Source organism: Magnolia sinica, chromosome 2, assembly GCF_029962835.1.
Source record: "Magnolia sinica isolate HGM2019 chromosome 2, MsV1, whole genome shotgun sequence".
Lineage (NCBI taxonomy): Eukaryota > Viridiplantae > Streptophyta > Magnoliopsida > Magnoliales > Magnoliaceae > Magnolia > Magnolia sinica.
The window spans coordinates 126443389-126455134 of record NC_080574.1 but is presented as its reverse complement, the minus strand read 5'-3'; the positions used below and the strand labels follow the sequence as shown (position 1 = coordinate 126455134).

The window sequence follows — 11746 nt, the reverse complement described above, 5'->3', positions numbered from 1 at the left end:
TCTACCATCAGGCGCGTACACTCGCTGCGGTTACTCCACCTTAAGTATACATTGAACTTACACATGTGATGAAGCAAATGAAAATCGTCCGTCATATAGGTAGCCAGAAGACTCCTATTCGGCTGCCATTCGACCAGACGACCACACAAGGATCGGGGGTGACGATCTCTCTCGCGCATACTGTTCACATTTTGCTCACTGGCATGCACTTCACCAAGTAACACATTCAGGAGTCGGGATATCAAAGCGACATTGACTATACCCTCTCGACCGCTACCACAAGGAATCTTGAACTGTAGAGGCTCCAGTGAAGGATCGCGAATATTGGCATAAAAGGCTCGAACAGTACTTGCATTCGCGCGATACTCGCCTTCAAATAAGGGACACCAACCAACCACTTCCAGGCGCTCCAACAACAGAAACTCACCATACAGCCGCGTATCAACATGAGCCTCAAAAAGGACTCTACGACATTCATAGACTCCATGTGACAACTCCGCCAATAAGGTCCTACCAATAGGAGCTCGAGGATCGAGGTCCTACTTGGTCTGGAATTCACGAGTGGCGGACGTGCTAGCAGCGGCACCTCTCGGCCTCCGTGCACGGGTTGGGCGGCTAGGCCCGGCTTCATCCACAGGCGCTCTCTTCTTCCCCATCAAAGAAAGAAAGGAGAAAATGAAAAATATGGCCGTTATGAACTCAAAGAGGGCCATGAGAAATGAGAGAAAGAGAGAAATAGGAAGGATGGAAAGTTCCCACACACTTGAGATCTCAAAAGAGAATGTGAGAGCTTAAATGAGAAGGAAAGGAAGGGTAAACAGCAATGGGGGTGAGGGTTTTGAGATGGGGTGATGCGGTTTGCACGAAAATGGAAGAAGAAGAAGATTTGGAGAAGATTGGGAGAAGATTGGAGAGAAACTTAAAAGAAAAGAGAGCTTGGGAGGGAGAGTTATGAAGGAAGTAGGGTATAGAAGATGTTTAAAATAGTAAACCGTGGAGGGGTGGGCCACACAAGACGTAAAATGCGTCGGCCCGCGCCGGCCCGCTGATCGGCGAGCCCGCCGAACCGGCGATGGCATCGCCGGTCTCTGGACTGGCCGGCGATGCCTCGCCGTTTGGGCGAGGTCCTCCTGGTCCCCCATGCTTAAAATGATGTGGTTCCCCACCTGGGCCCCACTGGAAATGCCCCGATCGGCCCCTTACATGATTTGACGCCTATCGGACCATTCGGGCAGAAATCTGATTCAAATAAAGATTTCTTGAAGATTAAAGGGTTGAAAAGGGAAGATAGACCATCTAAACTCATTAATAGATGGTCTAGGATAGGTTTCAGGTCGCTGTGTGTGATCAGGAGAGAGTACAGACTCGATCTCGACGAACGTTTTCAGGAAACTTTCGCCGATAGAAGCTACGGAACACAAACACACAATCTACACTAGACTCGCACCCAAATACACTAAAGTGGCGACAACGTTCGGTGTGTGACCATAACCCAGGTCCGGTTTAATCCAGATCATGCTCTGATACCAACTTGTAACGCCCTGAAATTCAGGGGTCGAGCATAACTCAGCTCCAGAGTTCCAAAACATCACTTATGCAACATATTTAATGATGGATGTATGTTGTCTGTATTAGTGCATAAAACATAGAATAGATTAAGCCAAATAGCAAATATAATTCAGGGATAAGTGAAGAAAGCAAGCGGAAGACTTATAGAAATATATGTGTACAAGTGCAAATCCCTGAAGTACATATACATACCAGGTCGTAATGTAAGTGTTATTATCAAAATTACAAGTATTAAGTTACATCATTTAATTCCTAAAAATAATCACAGCATCCCGCGCATCAGAACAAGGCTCGCTAAAACCCGTCTGAAAACTGCATATAAGAGAAATCAGCCTCATCATCATCCATCTCCCGCTCTGCCTCAGAAGTCGCATCAACATCTGCAACATCAGAACCTAAGACAGAGTCTGGTGGGTGTTTAACACTGCCCCAGAACGTGGGAGTGAGTGATCAACTCAGTAGAATAATAAAGCACAGGTTAACATGTTATCAGTTCAATCAAGCAGTAATGATAAAGCAGAATAAGTAAACAAGTCCTAAGTACACTTGTTAATGCAAGGATGTATGCAGAATGATGCGTGCCCTCACGCGTACACCCTCAGCGTCTTCATCTTACGTTTCGCATGACACCACCTCAAAGTGCGCCACATCTACAAAGCACATGCAAATGCAGTGCATGAATATGATTACCAAGTTGTTATTAGTCCTTTTCATACAGCAGGATTGGGAAGCTAAGATACCTTCTTCATATCACCATCCAAACAGCGATCCATTCTAAGGTCGTCAATCCTAGGCATCTCATACGATTATATAGCTTCAGGTCATAGCAAAGGGCTCGTTACCAATCAATGCATGCCTATCATACATTCGTTATTACACCAAGGCTCGTCACCTTAACGCGGTATCCAGGCATGCTCGAGGTCACTACAAATGACTCGTCACCAATCAATGTAGGCCGACAGCACGAATATAGTGTCCCATACCACCATAATCAACTCACGAGTTTAGTTGCTCACTGGTCACTACGGGGAGGCTCGTCATCCCAACGTAGGCCGACAGCTCGACTACGGTGTCCCATACCACTATGTCCGGCTCATGAATCTTTGCGGATCAAGGTACCATGGTTAATAGGATTTAATTAGTAAGTCTAGTACCCTAGATTCAAGCAGTTGCGTCCATAAATGGTGAACATACATCGGACAATCGGGTTACTTGACGAACTCGACTAGCACGAGTGCACGTTGGGTTGAACGACATAGAGTGCGCAAATACTCCGCGTGGCCAAACCACTGCCGACAACTCTAATGCGTCTCGGGTTCGTCTAACACGTCCTACGTGGCAAAAGCAACCTCAGCCACGATCTTAAGGCCGATTACCGATTTTCTGGACTAATGCAAAGTCCCACACACATTACACTACAACAAATATTCGTATTGAATGTAGAACAGTAATGGAGCAACAACTCAAATCATATGGTACGCAAGCATTTGAAGAATATCAACTAAACATAAATGTAAGCATAAGTAAGACTTGAAATTAAATAACAAGGAATGTAACTTACATGAAGGAAATCATACGCATCAATAGGAGTGTTGAGAATCACTTCTCAACGCCCGCAAATAGTGTAATAAGTTACACTTTAGATCATTCAGGCATTTCTACAAACACTTAGAATACATAGTTCAACATACATGATGTATGTTGAAATACGCACATTTGGACAAATCCTTTTACCAAGGAGTTGTAGCACATACATCTAGCATAAGTACACGACAAATAATCATGACAATCACATGTTCATATATTATACGCATACGGTACTTTATACATACACAGAATACACAAATCTCAATATATCACATGCATATCAGGAACGCAAAGTAAACATAACATTTGACATGTGAAATCTCATCCATAACAAGAATAAATCATTAACTGGCATTAAAAGCTTTGAAAACCCTAACCTATACACTTAAAGTCTGCACCTTAAGCCAGAAAAGAACACCGAACTGATTTTAGACGATATGTCTTCGTCAACGGCGACAGAAAAACCTAAAGTAAGGATAGAAATGAGATACAGCAACACCAAGACTATTCTAAGCTCTATCACATATTAGGGTTAGGTTAACTTACCCAAAGATGAACTGAGAATCGTCAGAATAACGATTCAAAGTGAAGGTTCAAGGATGTAGAAGAACTAGAGAGAATCCAAGATGATTCACCAACTTCTCTCTCACTTTCTCTCTCTTTTCCTTTTCTCTTTCCAAGCTAAGGTTAGGAAATTCGTATGGAAAAGAGAGCTAGGGTTTAAGGACTATAAATAGGCCTCATATTAATGAAAATAACCCCAGGGCCAAGGTATACTTAGGGTATAACCAAAACCGGCCTCTCACGATCCAACGAAGCACTTCTGGTGGGCCTATAACCACGAAAGGTCGGACTTAAGCTCACTAACTATGGATCTAGGTTAGGCTGAGTTTTCGTACCGACCAGCTCTTCAGATCAGCCGTGGCAGATCACACTCAATTCAACGGTCACAGAATCTCGATCAGGTCCACAAGCACAAGGACATGCCTGGGCCACCTTCCCTGATCAGAGGGTGAAATTGGGTCAGAATCCAACGGTCAGATTGCTTAAAATCATCGCGCAAGCGACACGACTCAGATTTCATAAAAGCTTAATAAATTTCCAACCGTTCTCACACTCTTCACTCCGAACTCAATCAAATCAACCCAGAACATCACATGGACTTGATTTTCAAGGTGATGGTCAAGCCCAACATGGTGACCGCAACAGCCTAAGATCATCGCTATCGGACTTTCGACGCGCGGTCCAGGTCCGATTCAAAACTTCTAAAAATTTTCCAGAACAACTGGATTTAGCGATGGATCCCAGATTTCAGAGTAACATAGCACTAACTAATCTACAAGTTTAGAGTCATGCAGATCGAATTTAAAGTAATTTATGCGAATTTCACAAGCAATCAAGTATAGCACTAATTACCCCAAAAACAACTACTAAGGAAAGAAAAGCACAAAATTTTCAGGGTCATTACAACATCATTAACAATGGTCTGGCCTTGGCTCCATACAGGTTCGGGATACTGCTTGAACTAGCAGTAGTGGTCGCTACTCTTTGGGGTCTCGCTTATCCTCTCTACGACTCTTGGTTCGTGGGTATAGGAGGTTAAGAATGCCCTCAATAGGTTCTTTTCCCTTGGCCTATGGTGCTACATGTGAAGGACCTGCATTAGCTACACTATTAATAAGACAGCTCGTGTGTTGGATCACTCAAGCTACGCTTCCACTCCGGTGGCCAGCTTGATGACTTTGTTTATGGTCCAAAAGAGTTGCGTCTTAACCCGATCTTAATCGCAATACGCAAACCACTGTTGAATCGATCGACTTGCTGCAATTCAGTTTTAACTAAATCGCTCCGCACTGTCAAATGGTAGAATTCCTCTGCATAATCTCTCACCAATCAACTACCCTGCTGACAATTTTGGTATTGTTGGAACAATACCTAATCGTAATCGTTGGAGAGGAATCACGCGCGCATTAGTTATTTCATCTGTTGCCACGTGCGAATTGATGCCTTCATCTATCTCGTCCATGTGAGCTGAAGTCGTTCTCATCAAGTCAAAACTTCGCCCTTCAACTTGTAAGCCACTAATTTAATTTTCTTCTCTTCAAGGATGTCCATGAAGTCGAAGAAGCGCTCAACTTCAAGCAACCAATTGAGGAAGTCCTTGATTTGAGTTGGCAGTTGAAGCTAGGAAGATCGACTTTCATCTTGAATTCTTGATTTGTCCAATCTACCCGATCACCACCTCGTCCGAGGTATTAAAGAACCATGTCATCGATCTCCTCATCGTTGGATCCCACATCCTCAGCTGTGATTTTACGATTCATTGCCAGCATCGCCCTGCGATCAGCATGATTGTGAATTCCAGCACCTACAAGAGGCGAATCATCGCCACAAATATGAAGTTGCCCTAAGGCCTCCATCAAGCAATCGAGAGCGGCCTGCAGCCATTGCATGGCTTGACGATTTTCTGACTACGTCACCTCAAAATCCACCGCCGTTATAGGATAATTCCCTAGAACACCATCTAAGGGATTATTGCCCGATCCATCGTTAGAAGCCATTGATTCAAAGAAAAGCCTCGCTCTAATACCAAACTAATATAGGGAAGGGTGTGATAAGGATGATCATCGTCTTCCTTAAATAATAAACACCTTGAATCCACAAGGCCCTCTTCAATCCACGAGAATTTTTTCGAATCCACAAGAGAAATAAGAAATTTAAAGATTTTTTTATTAAAAAGCTATCAAAATAAATGAATTTGCATACTTAAATACTTTTAAATAAATCCTAATACATAATTAGAAAAGTCCTAAATAAATAAGGAAACAAAAAAATTTCCGTTATCCGTTGATCAAATCGTTGATCAATCCATTGATTGGAATTGTACAAAAACGTACAGAGACTAAAGCCCAAATATTGTATTTATTTCAATCAACCAACCTAATCGGACTGAGCAAAATATGTCCAGCAAACTTTCACCTAAGTCTAAATTTCAATCGATTTTGATGGATCGAACTACGTGATCTCCCTTGGAACTTTTTATTGTCCATTTGTAATAGGAACGCTTGCAAATGGACATTTGGGTCCTTACACTTGCCCGGGTGGTAGACTCCTTGGAGTTTCAACTCCCGGTCAAGGGTTCGAGTACCCATAGGTGGTGAAATTCCACCGGCGTGAGTGTGTGGGGTGTGTGTGCGTGTGTAAAATTAAAATTTAAAAAAAAAAAAAAAAAAATTTAAAAAAAAGAAAAAAAAGAAAAAGGAGCGCTCCACGTCGTACATCAATTTACCCTCTGTGGCGAAGATGATTCACAATGCTGCACTGGATGAATATTCTCTACTTCGCGCAAGCATGATAAGTTCGTAGGTGTGTCGTGAAACGACTCGATACACCCTCTACGGCTGCGATTTTCCGTAGTTAGTCTGAAGTAGACATGCTTGACATGCCACCACTGACCTCCCTGGTGGCAGGACTCTGTGGGGCCCACCGTGATATATGTATTTATCCACACCGTTCTCTCGTTTTTCCAGCTCATTTTCGGCCATGAGCCTAAAATTGAAGCATATCCAAAGCTCAAGTGGACCACTCCACAGGAAACAGTGGGGATATGACGTCCACTGTTGAAAACTTCCTAGTGCGCACGGTGATGTTTGTTTATCATCCAATCTGTTTACAAGGTCATAAAGACATGGATGAACAGAAAACACAAATATCAGCTTGATCCAGAACTTCTGTGGCCCCAAGAAGTTTTCAACGGTAGACATTCAATCTCAACTCTTTCCTGTGGTGTGGTCCACTTAAGCTTTTGATCTGCTTCATTTTTGGGCTCAAATTGAAATAAACTCAAGAAGCAAAGAGGACGGCTTAAATTCTCTAATACGTGTGATCTTTGAACCTGGGCCATTCATGATATCCTTTTAAAGATCATACAAATCTAAACCACTGATTGTACTCTTCAGGAATAGCAGTTACAAAGTCCTGGTGATCCAGACCGTTGTATCCAAGTGGACCGCACATGGGTTGTTTATCCAGACCATTTGATCTTTATGGGCCCATTGCAGATGGCAGGTGACCCGAAACACTTTCATATTTGGAGATCCTAGCCATCAAACCCAATGGATTTTTTCTTGATCATATCCTTAGTTTTCATAGACTCCTATGCCTGGGCAGTGGGCCACTGATCAAAAGGACAGGAGCTTCTACTCTGATAAATTTTGAGGAATTCATGGTATGGAAAATAAGATCATCGCTCCAATGACCATAGCACGTTCCCTACGAACATGTAAAGCAATCTGGACTGTCAAAGTGGTGGGCCCATCTGTGGACGGAGGGTAGCTCGAAATTCACATTGTAATCTTATATAGGAGTAGCAATGGGCTGGACAGCCTGGGCTCGGCCTGAGAATCCCACGCTGTAAGGCCAGGGACTGAACCTATAAGCTGGGCCTAGGTCTATAATATCTGAGCCCACCCGGGGAATGATGAATGGTTAGTCCAACATCAAGTGGGCCAACATAACAGAAACGAATGGAGAGTTTACAGACACATTTGAGCGGCTCCCATTCACCATAAATATGTAGTTTTAAGACAATCGTTGGATCTGGGTCATGTTTCACTGAATCAAAACCGTTCATGTGATGGGATTGTTGTTGATGGAGGATACCTAAGAAAATTCTTAAATTGGACCATTTTATTTAAATATTTTCAAACCTTAGAATGGACTATTTTATTTAAATTCTTATGTGTTGGGACTTTTTCTTATTGATGGAGGATACCCGACAGAATTCTTAGATTGAATTATTTCAAACCTTTAATTATTTAAATATTTTCCTGACCGTTGCGACCCATCAAGGGCTTTTTAGTCCAATTAGGGCAATAGCTAAGGGGACTTGGGGCCAGATGAGGGCTAAGCCTAACCCTAGCCCTAACCCTGTCACCCTTAATTTCATTTCCCAATTGAGTTGAATTTGGGACTACTGACCATTTTATTTTCCACGATCTTCGGTTGGATGGCTGGTATGTGGTTCACCACATGGTCTTCGGTTGGATGGCTGGTATGTGGTTCATCCACATGGTCCTTGTGGCCCACGAAATGATTAGTCCGATCTCATCCAATGTGTCATGTATGGACTTTTATGTGTCCCCAAAACCAAACACAGACCAACGCGGCGAGGTCAGCCGGATGCGGGGCTGGGTCATGTTTCAGCCCAGCGACCCGAGTAATGATAATTGCTGTCACTGGACTAGTCTTGGGCTGGGCTGAGGTCTAGTCCAAGCCCAGTCTGCCAGCTAAAACCTACGTCTGAGCCTGGACTGGACCATGGTGAGCCAAGACAAGCAAGCCCAAACCGTGCCCTTGATTATTATGAGAAACTTCCCTTGAAATCCTAAACATGTTGTTCCGGGCTGACAGGCTCTTAATGAAACCTGAGCCCCAGCCTAAACAGGCTTAAATTTTACGCCCGAGCTCGGATCTCAGGCCTAGTATTCTAGCCGAAGCTCGGCCTGAAGTGGGCCAGCGATGAGTCGTTTAGCCATGTCAGGTCTCAAGTTGACATGGGTTCCACACAAATGGATGGATGATCAGAAGATACTGTGGAAGGACCATGATCAAATAATCACTCACCATTTATGTGCGAGTTGAATATATGAACCAACAGAAATTCCCATCAGACAGTCCACATGTCCATAAATATCATCCATTCAGCATGACATTCGAGAAATGGTCCATCTACATGAGCGCCTGAAAATGGACAATGGGTGGACCATGCCCAAACAATATCCTCACAAGTTCCTAACCTTTAAATTTCTGGGCTGGTCAAGAGAAGAGATTCAGTGTCTGTCCATATTAAATAGATGATCCAAACATTGGAAGGTAGGATCTTCTAAACATTGGCTTTTCAATATTCCGCAATGATACAAACATAAATAACATTCTACACATGCATATGAACAAGAGCTTTCAATGGAAAAATGATGTATGCTACACTGTAACAATGATTTCAAAGAGACAGACACAACATTTGTAACGATGGAAGGATATAGCTTCTTCGGTGCCAAATATCAGTACTTTGTTAAAATCTCTGCGCCCATCCTTGTAATTAGCAACGTATGCTCGAACTGGGCGGCGAGGCTGCCGTCAGCAGTAAGTGTGGTCCAATTGTCATCCCATGTAACACACTCGATGCTTCCCATTGTAAGGATGGGCTCTGCATATCAACTACATGTTAGTAACAATGCCAATGAAAATAATATATTCACACACCCAGATCCATAGCTCGACTGGCAGACTGAGTGGAGATACCTTGTTTCAACACTTGAGGTCTTGGTATCGATCCCTAGTGGGGGTGGCTAACGTGGAGTGTGTGTACTGACATGGGTGTGTACCAACAAGCTGACCATATGTGTGTGTGTGTGTGTGTGTGTATATTCACACCCCCCCATACAGATGCATTGTAGTGGTTTCATGCCCTTTATCGAAAGGGAAGGAGCAGATCACTAAAAAAAAGGGAGTGTAAATAGAGTCACGCAAATATTAATGTATTATTTCCTAACAAAATCCAGCATGATGGGAGGTAAGAAGTGAATTCTACAAGCGAAGTTACGCATGGTTTAAAGAAGAAAGAGGCATTCTGCAATGCTCAGGCTAAAAGGTTGTACAGTACCGTAGATGGTCCATGCATAAAAAATCACCCCAATTGAATAATCCTACCATTACAATTTTTTGGCTTTTTTTATTGGTTGAGTGTGAGCTAGTTGTCCCATTTCCTTGTCTTTAACCATATCCCTTGAAGGTTCTTCCAATCTGAGGGATTTTCAGTTTATGGGCCATCCAAATTGGGACCAATGAAAATCAACTGTTTGGATCATTGAAATTGAGCCCTACTTTCCTCATACTAATTCGAAATCCAAATGGCACTGTACAACCTTCTGCTCAAGTATTGGACAATACCTAGACAAGAGAAAAAATCACATGATTGTGACATATTGAAAGATTAATTATCCCTGAAGAGACTTCTGTTGATTCCACATGCACCTTCACATGCAGGCACATGTGCCAACATGTGTCATCTGCAAGATCCAAGCTACTCAGCAGATGCCCTCTACCCATGTCAAAGATGAGTTTTTGGATGTTTCTTCAACTGCCCATTGCTTTTATACACGTATCTTCACCTGAAGGGTAGGACAACCTGATTTTTCAGCCATGGCATCTGTTCAACCTCACACACATGGCACATGTGCTAGCATGTGAACATGAATGTGAAATTAGCAATACTTCTCATTAATAGTAGCTTATATGAAAATTGTGCATGAGCAGAGTAACAACTCACTAACTAAAGTATGAAATGGCTTTTGTTTGTAATAACACCTACTGCATCGACATGACTACCTCATATACATGACAGGCACTTGTACATGGATATCAGGAGATTCAGGACATTATATTTACATGCATGCAAAAACTGTATGCATGGATTTAATTATCATCTGATTCAGTACAAATAACTAGTTACAGATGGATTTTTTTATGGTTAATATGGAAAAAAATACACGTATGATTTGACTTCTTTTTTTATGTTCATAAGAACTTGCATCAGTACTATTGTGGTGCTGTACCATCTTTCCTGCCAACATGCCATTTGTTTTTGAAATCAGTAACATAAAAACTATGGATGTCATCATGAAGATCACCCATGTATTGAAAATCAGGCTCATCTGCTGCTCAATAGGTGAGCCACACCTGTGTGTTGGGTTAGATCGTTGGTTGTCCTTTGATTCCAAAGGTGTGGCCCACCTTATGAGCGGGGTCCAGCCTGATTTTTCTGTTAGGTTATTTCATGGTGATCCTACCTTTTTCTTGATAATGATGGCCAACACAAGTGATATGTTGACAGGAAAGATGGTATGATAGCACAAGTTGTGGTGCCTTGTGTAGGTGATCAGTACTTGATGCAATATGGAATAAACAGCATTTTGATCCTTGATTGTGAATGTATTATTGATGTCAATGCCAACTTAACCTGAAGAAATGCAGAGTACATGACCGCACTCAACATGTGTTAATGGTTATGAATGTTTCCATTGAGAGATGGAAGAAAGGAAATGAAATTAATAGGTGTCCAAAAATTAGGTGGTGGAATTTAAAAGGAGAGAACAATGATATTCAGAAATAAATTGATGGAAGAAAGAAAGTAGAATGTCAAGAAAGAAGCAAACACTAGGTAGAATGAGGCGGCTGAGTGCATCAGGAAAGTGGCAAAATATGTTTTAGGAGTATCTAGAGGGAAAAGTCAATCATATGCGGAAACTTGGTAGTGCAATGACGATGAACATAAAGCTATTAATGAGAAACGTGCATGTTTCAAAGCCTCGCAAGGATAGAAACCATGAAAATCTTGAACAAAATGGAAATGCCGAAAAGATTGCTAAGAAAGTAGTGATGCTAGACTAAGGCTTATGATGATCTTTGCAATAGAATGGGGATAAGAGGAGGTGAGAAAGATGACTTCGAACTTGAGGTGATAAGGATATGTATGAGGGAGCATTAACAAATGTGAGGACCACTAGCGGAGAGGCAAGTGAGTTCCAAT

General features: G+C 42.3%; 1 protein-coding gene across 2 annotated transcripts in view; it reads right to left on the bottom strand.

Annotated features, from left to right (window-relative positions):
• Positions 1–8976: 8976 nt before the first annotated feature.
• LOC131237573 (methionine aminopeptidase 1B, chloroplastic) overlaps positions 8977–11746 on the bottom strand; it is a 41246-nt gene continuing 38476 nt past the window's right edge. The window contains exon 10 of one of the 2 annotated variants that reach the window (XM_058235408.1): positions 8977–9364. In XM_058235408.1, the coding sequence (XP_058091391.1) occupies positions 9219–9364 (146 nt within the window). In that variant the 3' untranslated portion in view covers positions 8977–9218. The remainder of the gene's footprint in view (positions 9365–11746) is intronic. The other variant, XR_009167317.1, reaches the window with a different exon arrangement.